The sequence below is a fragment of the Staurois parvus genome, unplaced genomic scaffold, assembly GCF_062004578.1.
Source record: "Staurois parvus isolate SC_StPar_1 unplaced genomic scaffold, SC_StPar_1.0 ptg000153l, whole genome shotgun sequence".
Taxonomy (NCBI): domain Eukaryota; kingdom Metazoa; phylum Chordata; class Amphibia; order Anura; family Ranidae; genus Staurois; species Staurois parvus.
In genome coordinates this window covers 7,254,056-7,274,905 of record NW_028317949.1, presented here as the reverse complement: position 1 = coordinate 7,274,905, position 20,850 = coordinate 7,254,056, and the positions used below count along the sequence as shown (strand labels likewise).

General features: G+C 37.4%; 1 protein-coding gene across 1 annotated transcript in view; it reads left to right on the top strand.

The window, feature by feature from the left end:
- The window catches only part of CDH18 (cadherin 18), an 835,087-nt gene that overhangs the window by 218,326 nt on the left and 595,911 nt on the right, over positions 1–20,850 (top strand). The window contains exon 2 of the mRNA XM_089674838.1: positions 7,209–7,676. Within this exon, the coding sequence (XP_089530964.1) occupies positions 7,449–7,676 (228 nt within the window). The 5' untranslated portion in view covers positions 7,209–7,448. The remainder of the gene's footprint in view (positions 1–7,208; positions 7,677–20,850) is intronic.

Sequence of the window (20,850 nt, the reverse complement as noted above, 5' to 3'; positions counted from 1 at the left end):
TTGGATGTTTATATATTTTGAGAGCTTTTTGGCATTGATAATATGTTGTGTTAACATAAGGTCCATATGTGAAAATAGCTATGAGATGAGGAAATGGAAGCAGGATAATCTTTATATCTGTGGGTGGACAGTTGTATCTGCCTCCTCTGATGTATAGAGCAGCAATAACTTTTTCCGTGTACGTTGCGTAACCTCTATTCACCACAGAGGTGAAAAGGGGTTCTCTTACATCCACTTACTGCTGATGATGTCTGTGAAAGCAGGTTGATGTATGTGTGCTTAACACTCATTTTGCTGTGCCCTATAAGAAGAACATTAATCATTTCAGGTGTGATTCTGTGAAGAGAGCTGGAAAAAAAAATATTCTGTAAGTGGTCCCTGAGGATTGGCTGACTGAAACACTGCAGCGATATAAATTATATTTAGCTATTAAAAAAGTTACATGAATTTTCTGAAATCTCAATTTAAAAAAATTCCAATATGATCAGAATGATTTTTGAGAAAAATGATTCTATATTTATTATATATATATATATATATATATATATATATATATATATATATATATATATATGTGTGCGTGTTTATATTCTAGTATATACAGTATATTATATCATTATCTCCTTGTGTTGCATCTCTTTGTTGGCATGTTTTGGGTGATCAAGCAAGGGAAAGCAGTAACTGTATATACACTCACTTATTTGGTATACCTTGCTAGTACTGGTTTGGACATCCTTTTGCCTTCAGAACTGCCTTAATTATTTGTGGCATAGATTCAACAACGTGTTGGAAACATTCCTCAGAGATTTTGGTTCATATTGACATGAGTTACTGTTGCCTTTCTATCATTTCAAACCAGTCTCCCCATTCTCCTCTGACATCAACAAGGCATTTTCATCCACACAACTGCTGCTTACTGGATATTTCTCTTTTTCAGATCATTCTGTGTAAACCTTAGAGTTGGTTGTGTGTGAAAATCCCAGTAGATCAGCAGTTTTTGAAATACGCAGACCAGCCTGTCTGGCACTAACAACCATGCCACGTTCAAAGTCACTTAAACCCCCTTTCTTCCCCATTCTGATGCTCAGTTTGAAGTTCAGCAAGTCATCTTCACCACATCTAGATGCCTAAATGTATTGAGTTGCTGCCATGTGATTAGCTAATTAGCACTTTGTGTTACCAAGCAATTGAACAGGTGTACCTAATAAAGTGCCCAATGTCTGTACATCTAGACATCTCTTTGAATGGAGTGTATTTGTATAGTCACAGGAATGTCCTAGTAACAAGAAAAAATACAGTTTTTTATGAATGGTCCCTCTCACATAGGTCTTTTATGAACTTTATAATAAGAGAATATACTGGGATTCTAGTTTGGAAATATACCCACACTAAACCCCATGGGCCTGTAAGACCCCAAGATATATAGAATGTTTATTGGTTGGGTTGAACTTTTGTCATTTTAAACCTAACTACTGTATGTAACTATGTATATATTCAACCTGGTCTACATTTTACAGGGACTGCCAAGCAGTGACAGAGGAAGTAGAAAGCATAATTCCTGTACTTTCTCATGATATCATGGCCATTTCTCTTATCTGCTACCTGGGAGCTAGATAGTTTACAGAAACAGACAGTCGGGTGCTTACATCACATCTTAATAAACTGGCCATTTGTATTCTCACTGAGCTTCGAGTAGAAGCAGAGAACATCATCTCCGCCTCTCATTGCAGCTTAATAAGCCGCTGCCTAGATGAGATAACCTGTTGTAACTATCGAGGCTTATTTCAGTTTAATCAATGTACATCATAGTGCACGACAGTGGCATTTTTATTTTTGACAAATTCTATTGTGCACTTTAAAATATACTAGGTTAAAGAAGATTTCTTTAGTTACTTGTTTAGTTAATTACTCATTTCACATGCATTGTGGTTTTTTTGATTATCTGTCCACTGAAATAATAAAAAGTGTGATAAAAAATATATGCTTGGGGATACACACACCCACTTTTAGAAAAACACAATAATGCAAAGCCCAAGTAACTCCCTGTTGTCACTTCCCACTTTGTGTAAAGTTGGTAATAATCCAGTTTGGAACATTGGTATGGGCACTTCATAGCTCATTGACTTTGTAGCACTGCAGATGAGTTCAGCAGCATCTCATTTGATCTGTTTTACAAAAACAATTTTACAATAAATAGCATTTGAACAAATACCCCTGAGGTCATTACAAGGTGTCCAATGCTCATGTAGAAAATGCTTATTTACATTTATTTCACAAAATAAGCATATAAATTGAAAAGTAGCTGTTAAAATTGATTTCTATAAAGAAATATATCATATGTTTATACTCATCATTTGACTTATCTGTGCCTGTTTGTGTGAGAGCCTTAAATTGTAATTTATGTTGTAGGCTTATATGCAATGCCAGTTTTACATTAGTAACACTACTATGATGTAAGTAATTAAATACCCTGCATACTTTGCCTTCTCTTGTTTCTTTCTCCCTCCTTATCAACATGCAAATTATATTTCAAAATAAAACCTTTCTGTTTTCATACACACCTTATTTTAGTGATGTCATTATTGGGTTTTAGGTTCCTCTTTGGAAAGCAGAGAGATCACTGCTGGTGAATGGGACCAGTAAGGTGCTATGCATAGCTTTCTGAAAACATCAATCCCTCAGTGTTTTTATCAATAGCCTTCAGCCCTGATGCAAGCAAATGGGCTGGCTTTTGGGAGGATTTACTGTATGCAGAAATGTAAATGTCTTGATGGGTGGAAGTTAGTCTTGAGGAGCAGGAGATTGTAGGCAGACCATCCTAGGTAATACCCATGTGTGATATTTAATCCTTTATTAGTGAAAGAACTTAAATTCAATGAATGAAATGAGTGGGCCAAGAACAGTAGAACAGTTGGGCAGGGGTGGGGAAAAGCTAGATGACACTAGAGGGGTTATTTACTAAAACTGGAAGGTGCAAAATCTGGTGCAATTCTGCATAAAAACCAATTAGCTTCCAAGACTTATTGCCAAAGCGTAATTGAACAAGCTAAAGGTATAAGCTGATTTATTTCTACGCAGAACTGCACCAGAATAAATCAGTAAAGAACATGATTAGAATGCGAATAAAGAGAGTACCATCTTAAAATAAAATGTAAATAATTGAACAATGATGTTGAATAATTCAATATAAAAACTGTCAACAATGAAGCTATACTTTACAAAAAGAAATGTAATATATAACATTGTGTAGCATAATTAATACAAAAGAAACCAAGCAGATTTGGGCTTTTTATCAGTTGCTAGTTGTTACCGCTAAGAAAGATGGTTGTTCATGGTAGATAAGTGTAACTCAGATTTGAATATTGTTTTGTTTTATTAAATCCTTTCTGTAACATATCTCATTGTTTAAAATAGTTTAAAAATTATTGACTGATGTACCTCAATGAACTTACTGTCATAACATTATGTAACATTTTTCTAACATCACAGGTAGACCATACATAACTATCTTTCTTTTATTCAACCAGTGGGTTTAACAAAAGAAAATTAACTGATACATCCATCCACATATTTAAGGTAGTTGCAGGAATCCCTCGTGAGGATATTTCCCTGCTGTCAGAATACACTCATCAGCACCCTGTCTATAGCCAGTGGCACTGATTAAGTGAAAAATTTCCAACATACTGATTGTACATTAGTTGATCGACAGATTGACTTCTGTACAATCAGACTGCCCATAAATGGATCAAAATTATTTCAGTCCCTGCTGAACCAGCCAAATATCAAGCCATCTAATGCCAGCTTAAGAGTTAAATGCAATGTGTAGCAATCCAAAGAAATTAATAAAATTTTACTTTTGTGTAATCAATGAAAGATAAATTGATTGATTAAATAACTCATAATGTGTCAATGCTAAGATCTGTTTCTGGGTAACACAGAACCATACAATTCCAATATTTGTATATCAAAAATTTGATTAGTTCCTTCTTAATGTATTTTTTTTAATTCAATTGTTAAAATGTACTTTCTTACATACTAAAGCTGAACCATTAAAAAAGAACACCAGTATCAATATATGTTGGTTTGTGCTACATTTTACAAGAAATAAAACCCCAGATTATGCTGCATGATATTTTATAGATTTCCATCAATAGCAGTTAATACACTCCCTTATCCATTGGGCCAGTTTTTTTTAATGAATACAATCTATCCTTTGTGATACCCGCCCCTCAAACAGACATTGTGGTTCAATAGTGACCACTTCCCAAAAGTGGGTGGCGATTTACCAGCCATACCAAGGGCAGCATAGGTGCATTTAACCATCATTTTGGTTTGGGAAACCACATTGCCCACCATTACTAGGCTGGTGTTTGGAGAGCAAATCAAGTGCACATGTTGGTATATATTTCCAAAATGCTTTACTTCAATGTTGCTTTTAAATGTTTGCTGATATGTTACATTCATACAATAATTGATGTAGGACAACGTAGGTATGCTTTAATGCATGATGATTCTGCTTCATGGTTCTGAGATTTTGGCTATTTTATAGCTTTGCTTAAAGATTAAGGGTTAAGGATAGGGTTAGGTTGAGAATTTAGGCTTACAGGTTAAGCTGAGGGTTAAGATGATTGTTATTGATTATAGGTAGGGTTTAGGGTTGTATTGGGGTTTTCAAAGACAATCATACAAATTTACAGAAGGAAAATTCACTAGTTTTAAAGGGAATTGTTTTGTTTTTTGGGATTCTTTACAATTCACAGTGCTGTTGTTATTGAAATATTATCCTCTATGTCTGGTATGCTGGACTGCATTGGGCAATATGACAGTGCAGTGGATTTTGGCCTATTCTTGCAACTCTATCTAGGATTTCTACTCATTCATTAAATGATAAAAAAATCACAACTACTTTTTAATGCTGGCTGTGGATATTTAGGGCACTGTGAAAAGAGCACTTGAAACAATGATTGCCTGAAAAGCTGAAAGAATCATGCCCAAGTAGGCTACATATGTACTTATTCCATAGAAGATGCGGTCCTAGCTAGACTAGAATATGGACAGGAGCCAATTAAGCTACAAGCATATCTTTGGAGTGTGGGAGAAAAACAGTGTCTGGAGGAAACCCATGCAAACACAGAGAATACATGCAAGCTTTATGCAGTTTTACAACTGAGAAACAAAGCAGGGACCCCAGTGTTGCAAGACAGAAGTGCTAATCACTGAACTACTGTGCTGCCTGCTGATATTTAAAAGTAGACATATAATGAAGTGATCTCAAAAGTATGCCTATATACTTAGTCTGCACACAAACAATAAACATGAAAGAATCAGCAAATCTGAATCCTGCATCAGTTGGCACACATTCATGCAACATATGTCAGTATACTAAAAGTATATATCCCAGCGCCAAAAAAAGAAAAAACTATATGATTATGCAGCTGTGCACCAGTAAAAAAACACCAATAATAACACAAAAACAGCGCAAAATCTAAAATTAAAATAACACAAATAGATAAACACAAAATTTATAATAAGTGTCCATGAATATATATATATATATATATATATGTCCTTATTCCCATGAAAACCAATCAAAAATCAATCAAAAATCTTCCAATGTGCTTCCACCTATCCATCACGTGAGAAATAATGTTGACTGCACTCACCAGATGGAGGTGAGTAGTGAGCCTTATGGGATATAAGGGATTCTGTAACCCCTCCAAAGGAACTCGAATCTCCTTCTTCACCCTGCTATGGTATAGCCCTGGAGACGAGGGCTATACCATAGCAGGATGAAGAAGGAGATTTGAGTTCCTTTGGAGGGGTTATAGGATCCCTTATATCCTATAAGGCTCACTACTCACCTCCATCTGGTGAGTGCGGTCAACATTATTTCTCACCTGGTGGATAGGTGGAAGCACATTTGGAAGATTTTTGATTGATTTTTTTATTGGTTTTGATGGGAATAAGGATACAGAGATAGAGATATAGATAGATATATAAAAAAAAAAATTTTCCCGGACACATTATAAATTTAGTGTTTATCTATTTGTGTTATTTTAATTTTAGATTTTGCGCTGTTTTTGTGTTGTATATGTCAGTATACTAACCACATGATATGCAGAGAATCTTGGGAAAGTGATAGTGGACAGTTCAGGCAGAGCCACTGATAGATCAGTATTTTGAAATCCTCTGGTAGAAATTCCATGTCTAATGCCACAAAGTCAGATTAAAGAAATAAAAGGTGAAGCAACATTTTTCCTTTAATGTCAGTATTTAATGCATTGGTATGTTTTATGCAAAATGAATGTTCATATGCTTCATGTGTATCAACGAGCTGGACCCCTACCCCCACCCACCCAAGTAAACTCCATTTACTTACTCATTGCAACAAATCACAAAAAAAGATACATGCTGCTAGACTTTATATATATCAGAGTGTAATATAGAGACTGTGTACATTCCTATTTAAAGCAGATCTTTACTCACCTTCTTTCAAATGATGGGGCATTCATGAGTACACTCAGTTGCAATAAAAATCCTGCTTAGTCTCACTTTTTTCATTTCTATGTAAAAATTCACCTTAAAATGGATTTCTAGCAAAGCTCTGGAGCTACCTGATGAAATCTGTAAATAGTATTTAAGTGCTACACTTTAATATACAGTTATTCCCTCTAAGAAGAATGTAAGGTGTGGAGTCCTTCATTTTTCTACAGTGAGAATACCCAATAAAATGTGAGATTCTTTTGTCTATAGATTATAGCAAAGATAGCTTACATGAATATTTGTTTTATGCTGTTTATTTTTCTTTATAAAGCCTGAAAATTAACTGCCCAGTGAATACTGAAATTAATGATGAAAGCTGTTTAATGACATTGACGTTTATAATAGCATCAACAATTACTTACATTTATGTAAGAGTTTGGTTATGAAAATTAAATCCTAAAATCAGAAAAATGTGCACTACTTTTAGAAAGTTTACTAAGATAAAGAGTTTAAACCATTGTCCGTAACAGTAATAGTTTTATTGTGAATCAAAGGGTAATTTGGATTATACAATGTACTATAATGTGGAACAGATATGGTACCTCCATTGATTAGACCCTTCAATTAAAACTTTATACTGTGTATTTATGTACAAATCAATAATTGCTAATAGGGTGAAGAAGTAAATGACTTTCCTGATGGTACTCTTTGCTTATTTCCATTAGATTTAACATGCACGTCTCCTGGACAACGTTATGAAGAATTCCACAGAGACACTGCTAAGACATATTTTCTTTTCACAATGTAAATACAGTCTTAATTTCTGAAAATCAATAAAAATAATGGATGCTCAAGGAAGACAATGCTGGACTGTTCTGCCAGATCAAATTTAGCTACATAGCAAGTACACCTTGGTTGCTGGATTACAAAATTACAAGGCAAAGAAGAAGGAAACATTTCCTACCATGAGATTTACAAGCACATCTGGTATCTGTCCTGTTCTGGTGTGCCTCTGTTTTGTACAGAGATGTTATGGAGCAACACATCACACCTCCATAAATGTGACCAGAAATCAAACCAAACATACAGAAGGAGAGACAGAAGTTCACCATCGGCCAAAACGTGGATGGGTTTGGAATCAGTTCTTTGTTTTAGAAGAACACATAGGACCAGACCCCCAGTATGTTGGGAAGGTAATTACGTTTTTTATTACTTCTTTTTGCAATGGTTTATTAGTCTGTCTGTTATTTGCATTTTAAATATTTCAAACATACAGTTTAGTAATAAGGAAATACAGTACAAAGTGCTAATCTTGATCTTTGTTATACAGTATCAACATGCTATAACTAGGAATTGTCAGTAAACCACAGCCAACTGTTTTGAAACTTAGGGACCATTAACACTCCTGCTTCAACACACACAAATTGATCTTTTAAGTGTAAACGGCCTTACATTTTTTAGTAAAAATTTTCCAGGTTAGGTTGATTGTGGCTGTGAGACGGCATTAAAAATTCTCAACACTGATAGGCTGATACATGAGCTCCATGGTATATAAGTCTTAGCACAATATAAAGCATTTTACCTTCAACAGCAAAATGTGGTAAAAGATCAAAATTAGAATGAGGAAATAATATAAAACAAAATTCATGACATACATACAGAGCTTTTTTTTTTTCTAACAAACATGTCTAGTATACTTGGATGGCTATTTCCATGTGCTAGTGGTGTTGTAAAAGTGGCCCATTCACTGGGGCAATCAGGGTCAGATCTGCATTGTGCAGTCTGAACCTGAAAATTTACATTCCATTTGCTACAGTGCTTTGAAATGTTCTGGTCCACTATTAGGTAATCGTTTTCTAAATGATCATGTTATGATTATTGGTTGAGAACGTCCTGAACTTTAGTGGTATTTGGCTATACACCATTTTCAAGGAAATCATTTTTTGTACAATTTTAAATCACATTCAGCAAGTAAACTGGCTGCCTCTTTCCCGTACTTAGTATAAATGCACATTTATGCTACTTCAACCACACACATCAGTTAGAAAGCTGTATGCAACCAAAATGTCTTTATTCAACAGTTCCCTAGGTAGCAGCATCAACTTTCCAGTTAAAGAGGGCTAGAATTCCTTTGGGCAGTGAAGATTTTTCAGAGTGACATTGCTGGAAAGGGTGAAATCAGGTGTCAAATCAGTACAGAAGAAATTATTGCATCTTTACTTTCTAATAAGAACAACTAAGTGAATAATCTATTCCCCATCTGCTTTATTTCTCCTTGAGTCTAACTCAGACTGACATGTACCAAGCACCACACTGCAGATTGTATGCTTCTTAAAATTGAAGATTAACCTGCGTATTTTTTCATTTTCCCTGCCCCCCCCCCACCCCCCAATCAACATATCTTTACAATTTTTTTAAAAAAATTTTTTTTTAAATAAAGCCTTTCTATTTTCATTGCACACCTTAATTTAGACCCAGGAAGATCATGGCTTGTGTGAGAGGCTGGCAGGTGCTGTACATAGGGTGCTGCACATAGCTTTCTAAAAACATCCCAGCACCCTGCCTCACTATTCCATTCGGGAGCTTCCAGCCCAATGCAAGGTGTTATGCAAATAGAAAAATGCCGTGATGAGTAATCAGCCTAGAGGAGTGAGCATTCTTAGAAAGGCTGCATTTGCATGAAAACTGCCAAAAGCAGCACCATAATGTGATACTAAGCCCATATTTGTAAAAGAATAATGATAGATATTCTGCAGTCAGTAAATGACGCAGGCTCTTTCTGACTTGCTTTAATCAAAATAAGCAAATTCAGGATAGGAGGGAAGCCTGTACAAGTATGCAAAAAATGAGGGTAAGGTTGAAGTTCAGCTTTAAAATGTATTTCTACTTTTGCAGCCAAAGTGTGATAACACCTGCTTAATATTTCCTATATGCTCTAATTCACATAGTATTAATTAAACAGTCCTTCTTACCTTTTTGCTTTTTTTCTTTCGTGAACACTCCAAAAGTGAAGTTTTCCACTTTTATGTAATGTGGTGTTAAAGTGATTTGTAAACCTCGGACTTGAAACCTGAACAAGACACATCCTTCTATAATCTGTACTTGCCATTATTCAAAGCATTGAGCGTGGTTTCTCTTTGGTTCCTCACTTATGACAGCTTTTCTTGACAACAAAGTGATAAAAAGGTGAAGGGGAGAAAGCTCCAGCACACAGCCTGTGAGTGATATCCACAGCTCTGCATGTTTTCAGTGTGCTGTGTGAAGAGGGGTGTGTCCCTTCCCTCCAATTAGGGCTCAGAGATCCCTTCACTGAGATCTGCACTGTGAGTTTTCAGATCCCCACCCACTACTGTTGGAGTTGAGAAAAAAAAAGCTTTGATCTGTGTGTTTTTAAAACAATCAACAGAAGCAATCACTGCAGATAAACAGGCAAAACTTATGTAGGAAGATTTACTTCTTTTATGAGTATTACCTGATGCTAGTCACTTCACTGGGTGTATCTGGGGGTTTTCAACCACTTTAATGGTTACCATGTCTGTAACTCTGTCTGTACTGTGCTTGCAGATCTCATTTTAAGTTATGAACTGAATTTTGGATTTATGTCCTAAAAAAAGGGTTAAAGATTTTAAAGTTTGGGTTCTGCATTGCTTGCTAATGAGGAAACTCTGCCTGCCCCAATTTGTCCCTTCACTTTCAAATTGTTCAGAGTAGCTGGCAGTGTGCTCAATGGACTGATCCAATAGAAAAATGACTGAAAAGTAATAGACTGTGTGTGTGTGTGTGTGTGTGTGTATATATGTATGTGTGTATATATATATATATATATATATATATATATATATATATATATATGTATATATATATTAGGTAGGCTGTGTGAATCAGAACACATAATACACATGGATTTGGCAAATTTAAGTGCAAATGTGGGAGTACACTTTAGGGGTCTATTAATAAAATGTTTGCTGTGTGAATGTCTGCGTATCCTCATATTTTGTGTAATATGTTTACTTCCTATTACAATCAGCCCCATCTAGTGGCCAAAATTCTGTATTTTCCTGAATTACCCCTATCAGGTAAATGCTACATCATGACCAACAAACCAAACAAGTAGGAAGTGATAAGCAAAGCACAACATGTGTGAGCTGGATCAAAGAAGAGTCTGCTACATTGCATGTCCTCCACATTTCAGACAGTGGGGGTCCTTTACTAAAGTAGCAGAGAATATCCACTAAGAAAAAATAATGTTTACTAAGCAATATGATGATGTTCATTACCCAGTTATTTACTGGTAGATTTTAAAAAAACTGATTTTTCCTTGCACATGCTTAGATGATTGAAGAAGGGTACGTACAGTTTGGTAAGTGCACACTCCATATTCCTGTAGAGTATAAGTCAGGATGCCAACACTGATATTATTGACGATTAGATGGAGTTAAAGTAGAACTAAAGGCAGAACTCTCTTTCATTGTAGGGACAGTAAGGGAGGGTTATAACTCCTGTAATTTTTTTACTAACTATGTCCCATTGAGGGGATTTCTCTTCACTTCCTGCCCCATAGCCAAAACATAAAGTGAAAGTAAATCCCTCTAAATGGAAGGAATCCATGGGTTACCAGGGTCACTAGAACTAGTGTCCTCATTGGAAGATTACCTCCCTAGTTCAGTTCTAGTGACGACTCAATTTTATTAACTTTCAATGATAACATGACAAGCAAAGAGGAAAAATATATCCTTAACGGGGCACAGAAAGCAATAAAAGCCTGACAGGTGTTATATCCATCTCCACTCTGTCCATAACAAAAAGCTTTGCCTTTAGTTATATTTTAAGAAGCTGTAATTGTAAAGATTTTGCTGCCATTTCTCCCCTTGCCCTGCAATGAGGAGCAGAGGACAGTGTTGAAGCATTTCTCCCTCTTGATTGGACGTTGTAACTGCAGCTGCTGGTTCAGCATCTAAATCTCAGCCAAATTTTGTATTGGCTGAAACATGTGGCCAAACACTGTGGCTTTAATTTAAAAAGACACTATTTAAAGTGCGCCTGTACCCAGACTATGCACACTAAAGTATTACATATTTTGAACAAGTAGTCAGAACACTTTATAACAAGCCTTCATTCACCTTTGTAGCTACAAATATTGTGGAGACAATCATTTTCAAAATTCACAAGAGAGACACTGAATGCACAGATATTGGCAGTCTGCCAGCCTTCTAATATAAACAAAAGCAGGTATTCCTAAACTGTTAGATGCCAACAGAAACCTAATTTTAGAATCTTTGTTGTGATATTTGAGCATTTTTGAGAATCTTTGAGAGTGAATCACATCACATGTCTAATGTGCTCCTGCTTTATTAATATGAACTTTGAGTTGATTCACTATTTACCTACTGCTGAATGACCTTAAATGGTGAACTGGTAGACATTTATTTCTGCACTGCTTATAAACACTGCACTTGTGTGAGCCAAGTTGTCCTCAGACATTTTATATAAATATATATACAGGCACACCTTGGTTTATGAATTTAATGTGTTCTGCGGGACTTTTCGTATTGGGAAAAATTTGCAAACCGAAACGTGGTTTCCAATAGGAATGCATTGAAAACCAATTAATGCATCCGGAGGGCAGAAAAAAGTTAAAAAAAAAAAAGTTATTCATCTGTTCAAAACTCTTTATAAAGTGCACTTTACAGGCACAAATGCTGTACAGGGACAGGATTAAAAATTCATTCGTAAATGCATTGAAAACCAATTAATCCGTTCTGAAGGTCAGAAAAAAGTAAAAAAAAATTATCTGTTCAAAACTCTTTATATAGTGCACTTTAAAGGCATAAAAGGAAATGATTAAAAAAAAATTTGTAAATGCATTGAAAACCAATTAATTTGTTCTGGAGGTCAGAAAAAAGTAAAAAAAAGTTTTATCTGTTCAAAACTCTTTATAAACTGCACTTTAAAGACATAGTACTGTACAGGGACATGATTTAAAAAAATTGTAAATGCATTAAAACCAATTAATCTGTTCGTATTGCGAAGAAAATTCGTAAACCGAGGCATTATTTTCAATGGATTTTGATTCGTAAACCGAAGTATGCCTGTATATGTTGTTAAATACTACCAAACTCCATATTTCTCAGAAAATGATGTAAAATGAAATTAGGTACCACATTGCATGATGCGGTAATTGTCAAATAAAGCAACACAGTGCTGAAAACTGAAAATATTGCCTGGGAATAAAGGAGTATTACATGCTGGTACTTGGTACTCAAGTGCTTAAAGGGGAAAAGAAATGTGCATGTTGTTATGTGAAAACTGAAGCATGGATACATAGAATGAGAATGGAGCTGTGGTACCTACCTTTACATTGATTATATTGTTAAATGATTGGTTGCTGAAGGTATCAATGAGTGAAACAATTTAATAATTCATTTTATTCAGTATCAATGTTTTAAAGATGAACTGCAGGCAAGACACAACTTGTAATAGCTACATTAAAACCAAGTTGAACAGCACTTGAGCCAAATATCCAATGAAACAGGGGAGACAATTAAATTGTAAAAGAAAATGTATTTTTCTTCTTGCCTGTTTTTGTAATACCTTTTGGGGGAAAAAAAAAGTTTTTGGACTTTATGTATCATGTACTTATGATTCAATTTAGCAATTGCTCACAATGCAGTTTAGTTTGCCAATGAATCCTTCCTCTCATAACCCATTCCACCCACACACACAAACATAGCTGTGACAAATCTTCAGCTCACAAAGAGAAGGAAATGCCAAGTGCACATGATCTGAGAATGTGATTTTTTTAATTGACTGTAATTCTTTATTAAAGCACAATCATGGTAGAATAAGGAAATTGTGCTGCAATAATGTAAATTTAAAACTGTATTTTCCTATAGGTTTATTAATTTTCTACAACAATTGAGAAAAAAAGTCCTTGCTACTGTGTACATTGTTACGAAAATAGTTATTATAGGACAGTTTGTTGCTATAATTTGACATGGGGGAGATTTTCTTAGAATCCGTAGCAGTTGTGCATGGTAGCCAGTCAGCTTCTACCTTCAAACTAAAAAATCCCAGCGCCAATCAAAGAAAGTATACAATTATGCAGCTGTGCACCAGTGAAAACTGCCAATAATGAATAACACAAAAAACAGCGCAAAAATTAAATAAATAAAAATAATCACAAATAAATGTCCGTGCAAAAAAAAAAAAAAAAAAATATATATATATATATTTCAAACATAAGTCCTTATTACACTATGTAGCCTTTCTTTCCTTGCACATTATTGAGGATTCCATGGAGAAGTAGAGTGGAGTCGATTGCTGTATCTAAGCAGGGTGAAGAAGGCGATTTGAGTTCCTCCTGAGGGGCTATAGGATCCCTTATATCCTATGAGGCTTATTACTCACCTCCATCTGGTGAGTGCGGTCAATATTATTTTTCACGTGGTGATTAGGTGGAAGCACATTTTGGAACATTGTCTTGAAAATCCTTTTGGGAAAATAAGGACTTATGTTTGAAATATTATATATATTTTTGCACGGAGCTTCTACCTTCAGCTTGTTCAATGAAGCTCTAACAATAAGACTTGGAAGCTGATTTCTATGCAGAGCTGCACCAGATTTTGCATGCTCCAGTTTTTGTAAATCTCCTCCACGTTTCTTAGGGCTTGTATGCATGCAATTTTATAAGCCAGCACAGTTTTCAATATCAATTGAGTATGGCAGCGCACGGGTGTACAAGGTGTTTTCCTTGGCTTCCAAGTTGGACCTTTTTTCTATGAACACATCTTTTCCTATTCAAGCATATTTAAGACAAGTTTTTCTTTTAGCAGCTGTCAGTTGGAGGTCTTTCGAATTGTATGACAAGTGTAGTTTATGCAGTGCAGACACTTCTCCAAATGCTTTCACCATTCTTTTTCAAAGGTGATTGAAAATGACCTTGTTAACTAAAATATACATTTATTTCACAAAGTAGAAAGCTTATGTGTGTTTTGTTCTCTTGGATCTTGAACACAGTCTAAATGCATGTCTTGATTTATTTAAAACTATTTCACACAGTGATGCATTTGCCTGTGTCAGCTGGCGGTGTGGAGGTACACAAGCCTAATAGGAGATTTTTATGAAAATACATTGTTATATGTGGAGTTAGCTTTTAACTCTTATTTCTACAGTACATTCATCAATCTATATATAAAACATTGTTGAAAGATAAAGCTGAAGTGAAATTATAGTGCTTACATTTACAATGATTGGTCTGTAACTAACATAATACACATTCTCTATAATTGACAGTGTCTAGAATTGTCAGCCATAAACTGAGATTGAGTTGCCAGCAAAGGTGGACTAACAACTCATGGGGCCCCCGGGCAATAGGGGATCATGGGGCCCCTGTGTCCTTGCCCAAACTCAAAAAAGCCTATAAAAAAGGTACCAGGGGCATCTCATGGGGCCCTTTACTGACCCCGGGTCCTCGGGCAGTGCCAGAGTTTCCAAATGGTCAATCCACCCCTGGTTGCCAGTATCTACCCATATTATCTTTACCACTATAAATGTGCTCCAAAAGCCCCAGTTCAGTTAGGGCAGTGTTGTTCTGTACAGGGGCAGACTGACAACTCATGGGGCCCCCGGGCAATAGGGGATCATGGGGCCCCTGTGTCCTTGCCCAAACTCAAAAAAGCCTATGAAAAAGGTACCAGGGGCATCTCATGGGGCCCCCTACTGACCCCGGGCCCTCGGGCAGTGCCCGAGTTTCCAAATGGTCAGTCTGCCCCTGGTTCTGTATCTATGATGCTGTAGTTGTTCGGGAACCCACCATTTCTCATTTACTGCTAAAAGGTCAAAGCTCTCAAATACCTTTTTATGTTCTCAGGTACTTAGCAGCCTTGGCAACAGCAAATCTCATGATTACTTTAACAGTTGCTTTTCTGCTGCTCCCTTATATTTAGAGCCAAAAAGCATGCATAAACCCCCAGTATGCAGATTTTTTCCATTTTTTTTTTAGAAGTTGATGCAAATGTAGTTATAATATTTTAATCTTTCTAATGGCATTGTTCTAATTATTATCTTTACTTTATTTTGTTGTAGTTGATGTTATTATTGTTATTTTAGCACACTTTTCCAAATATTTTTTCCCTATATAGAGGCATAAAATACTCCACTGAGATTCAGTCCCTCAAAATGAAAAATATCCCTTTTGTTAGTGTCGTTTTACGGTTTCTCATATTCATTGGATTTTTGTTCTGTTATGGCTTTCCTATATTTCTGGTACCCTGCGGATGTTAGCATACAATGCATGGTCTTTTTGTTTCAGTTTTAATCTTCTATTTTAATATGCAGTTGCATTTCTAGCTTACATCTAAACATTAATTTTGTTTTTATGCATAAGAATAAATGGCTCTTTGCCACACAAAACATCTTGGCTAGAAACACATATAAACCATCCTTGAAGACTATAGATGAATCCTTTCCAAAAGCAATGCAATGATGTCCAACAACTGCTTTCCCCAATAGCAATGATCTTGAGTGTCTTCTTATAATACACCAGCAACACTCTTAGTACATTTACATTTCTACTGTGCAATAAACTATGAATTATTAAGATGATACAACATCAAACGTATTAAAGCTTTTCTTCAGTATCTTTAATGTTCCCATATTTAGTGTTTATATTCCATTTAAACGATACACTTTTTTTCCAGAGATGAAAATACCGGTAATTGTAATGTACTTGATTTGAAAGGCATTGAACCATATATGATATTGTTTTGTTCTAAAATCTCCTAAAGAGGAACTAAAGTCTTATATTAAAAAGGCAATATCTCTGCTGCAGTAAAATAAACCTACCTGCCTGCTCACCATTTTCTGTAGAATTAACATTGAGTTCATTCTCAATCAACTCAATGTTAAAAACAATTTATATTCCAGCACAGTGCCTGTGTGCAGGGATAACTGCACCACTGTGCATGCATGAGAGTGATATCATCCTGCACCAGTCTTCGAAGATGGCCAAAGACTGGCACCCAGAAGAAGCTGGCAAAGGAGCTTACAGGTGTCAAACCATTGAAGCAGAGGTAAGTATTGAAGAGTTTTGTTCTGATTTAAAATGCTTTAGTGCCAAGAGTACACAGCAACCCTACCTCTAGATAGATTACTAAGTCAGAACAAGATTCAAGAAGAAATTCAGCTTGTGGATTTACTAGATTTACCACCTTGAAATCCTACCAGTAGCACCTTTTTGTTTGCAGCCTTGCAAATTATGGAGTTCCACCTCAGTTAGCAACAGTTTTGTCAGCCAACCATGCACACACCTTCCGGAGGTTAAGTGGCTGCCTATCAGGTTTATGCATGCCTCCTACAAACCTGAAATGATAAAGTAAAGGCTTGCAAAGTTGCTGCTAATTGCAAAATAGCAGCTTAGCATTATAAACCCAAAAAAGGAAGTGCTGTTAGTGGCAATATCACCAGGTAATACATTTTACAACAGATTCACACAAATAATTTGCTTCAGAATACTATATACAATGAGGCACAATGCCAAACATAGTGAAAATTGGATTTACATGCAACTTTACAAAATTTTTATTTTTGTATGTTATCTATTCTCCTATAACTCTAGCCCTAATACATGTCCCCACAAAACTCTGTCCTTAGGACAAGAAAAAACTGTTGCAGGTATAAAGTGCAGACACCTAGGGGGAGATTTAAGAAAACTGGAGCACTCAAAATCTGGTTCAACTGTGCATGGCAGCCAATCAGCTTCTAGCTTTAGCTTGTTCAATTAAGCTTCGACAATAAAATCTCCCCCCTAGAGTCACGTGAACATACCTGCAGCAACTTCAAAAAGCTTGCACATATAGCTGAATACATGGGCATTCTGAGAGGCAAAGCTCCACCTGTTCTGGGTAGTCAGATGCTGAAATAAAGAATAAATTCTTGTTTTCCAAATTTTGTATTAGTAAAAAAAAGTGAAATACCCTGCATAAGTATTCACTCCTTTCCAGTACATTATTAAGAAGCTTTTCTGGATCTGGGGGGGTGCTGGGGTGGCCTGCTCTCCCCCAGATCTCGGTTGCACCCCTCCAAAGCCCCGTGACCAACTCTGAATGGGCTGCCCGAATGTGAGATTCTTTCGCATCCCAGCACTGTACACAGATCCTCCTACCCACGCTACACAGAGCTAAAATCACATTCATTTACTTACAGCCACAATCTTCAAGGGGTGTATCTAGCTACTGCAGCTAAACTGATGTTCTGACCAGAGAATTTCACAGGTCAGAACTGCAACATAGCAGCCAGCTACATACTGTGAAGATCTTGGATGACTGGATGTAAGTAAAGGAATGTGATTTCAGCTCTGTGTAGTGTGGGGAGAAGGAGCTGTGTGCAGCACTGAGATGGGAAAGGAGCTCAGCCAAGTGCCATCCCAGAGATTATCCTTGTCCTCCCTCTCTCCAGCAGTGATCCTTGTCCTCTCCCTCTCTAGTGGTGATCCCTGTCCTCTGCCTTTCCAGCTGTGACCCCTGTCCTTTGCCTCTCCAGCAGTAATCCCTGTCCTCTGCCTCTCCAGTGGTGATCCCTGTCCTCTTCCCTGCCAGCAATGATCCCTGTCCTCTGCCTCTCCAGTGGTGACCCCTGTCCTTTGTCTCTCCAGCAGTGATTCCTGTCCTCTTCCCTGCCAGCAGTGATCTCTGTCCTCTGCCTCTCCCACAGTGACCCCTTTCTTCTGTCTTGCCAGTGGTGACCCCTGTTCTCTGCTTCTCCAGCAGTGATCCCTGTCATCTGCCTCTCCAGTGATGATCCCTGTCTCTCCCTCTCCAGTGGTGATTCCTGTCATCTGCCTCTCCAGTGGTAATTGCTGTCCTCTGCCCTGCCAGCGATGATCCCAATCCTCTGCCTCTTTATTAGTGATCCCTGTCCTCTGCCTCTCCAGCAGTGATCCCTGTCCTCTTCCCTGCCAGCAGTGTTCCCTGTCCTCTGCCTCTCCCGCAGTGACCCCTTTCCTCTGTCTTGCCAGTGATAGCCTCTGCCCTCTGTTCTGCCAATGGTGATCAGTGCCCTCCACCCTGCTTATCCCTGCCTTCAGTTTGTCCTCTGCTGACCTTCAATGCTTTGCCCTGCTGACTCCCTGTACACTGCCCTGCTCCCTCCTGTCCTCTTCCCTGCTGACTCCCTGTACACTGCCCTGCTCCCTCCTGTCCTCTTCCCTGCTGACTCCCTGTACACTGCCCTGCTCCCTCCTGTCCTCTTCCCTGCTGACTCCCTGTACACTGCCCTGCTCCCTCCTGTCCTCTTCCCTGCTGACTCCCTGTACACTGCCCTGCTCCCTCCTGTCCTCTTCCCTGCTGACTCCCTGTACACTGCCCTGCTCCCTCCTTTCCTCTTCCCTGCTGACTCCCTGTACACTGCCCTGCTCCCTCCTGTCCTCTTCCCTGCTGACCCCTGTACACTGCCCTAAAAAACAATAACCTCTGTACACTGCCCTACAAACTACTGATCCTATCCTCTGCCCTGCTGATGCTCCGTACATTGTCCTGCTGATCTCCCATCCTCTCCCCCTGACATTTATTACTGCACCCCCACATCAGACAGGCTATATATAACCCTGTTTAGAAGCCATATAATGTGTTAAATAAAATACACTTGTGTTCAATTAAATAACTACCTGTTCTCAGTGTAAAAAATCCTGTTACTGGAACACCCCAGAGTATGTTGGAGACAAACAATACCATAAAGACCAAGAAACATCGTAATGTGGGAAAAACTCTTCACTGAACAATTACGCCTCTCATGATCCACAAAGCTAGTCTTTATGGAAGAGCAGAAAAACAGACATGTTAAAAAAAAATACCAGTTTTCATTTATAACTTGCTAAAAGTCATATGGTAAACTCAGCAAATGTAAAAAAAAAATGTATCATGATTGTGTAAAGACTATCCCCACAGCGAAGCATGATGATGGTAGAATCGTGTAATGGAATTTCCTTTCATCTGGAACGGTTGTGAGGCATTTGCGGAGCGTTAATACCATTTAACTTCATTATAGGAGTTTGTGGTGTAGTTTTAACACTTGGCAAACACCTATCAACCGCTTTAAAACCGCGCATAGGGCATTTTGGGAGCATTTGAGGAACGTTAAAAATGCTTCACAAACGCCTGTCTAACACCTGTCAAACGCTATAGGGGTGTTTGGCAAGAGTTAGAAATAAAGTCAAGTGTGAATGAGCCCTTAGTCTTTAACCTCCCTGGAGGTATTACTGAGTGTAGCTCGGGGTAAAGTTTCAGCACCACAAGCAGTAACCCCGAGCTACACTCGGGAATACCTTGCAGTGTTGCTCCGGGATCCCTTCTGCACTTACCTTGTCCTGCGCTCCCGCAATGTCCCTCTTGCAGCGACCCCGGCAATGTCCTCCGGCGGATGCCAGCATCTGTCTTCTGGGTTCCGACGAAACTGGTGGGAAATTTAAAAATGTCAAAAAGTGACATTCACTAAAATCACATAGTAAAACATTACTGTATCAAAGCATTTCACATACATTTTGTCCCAAGTGCTTTGCCCCCGCCTGCATTTTTATAGCTATTTCTGCCTGGAAACTGAGAAACGTCCATGGCGTCCAAAAAGCGTCCCTTTAGGTAAAAAGCGGTTTTAGACCAGCTAGAGAACAGTGATAGTAAATCAGAACCACTTGCAGAATTGAGTGATAATGATTCGTGGGGAAATTCGTCATCAGACACTGAAAACAATTTTGCGACTTTGCTCAGTGATGTGTGAACTTGGCGCTATAGTTCAAATTTCAGTGTTTTTGGTTTTATTAAATTATTGAATTAAATTTATTATTATTATTATTTTTTATGAATATTTATTAAATTATAATTTATGATTTCATGTTTCAAATTTTAACATACCCGGGATGTTTACTAGACTCTTGTTTGGACAGATTTCAGTGAGTTATTTCTAAAAATTACAGGCCTACAATAAAAAAGCTACATATTTCCATGCAAAAAAATGTACCACTTTGAGCACAGACATAATCAGACGGCTAGGGAAGTTACGAGACCTGAGACTGGTGAGGAGGCTCACCCTCAAGCAAAATGATGACCCTAAACAAACAATGAAGAATTGCAGGATCCAGTTACACATTGACTCACCCCAAAAGACTTGCCGTTGAAATGGCACCAAAAGGTGGTTCTAGGAATTAGAACTAGACATTGTTGAATAGGTATTCAGAGACAGAAATGTCTGGTAAAATACTGTATGCCGCATTATTAGTGTTAAATTCCAACTCTACTAAAACATTTTATTTTAGAGCATGGATGGGTGTAATATTTTTACTTGTATCTTATGTCCCTTGTTAAAAGATTTTCTCTCACT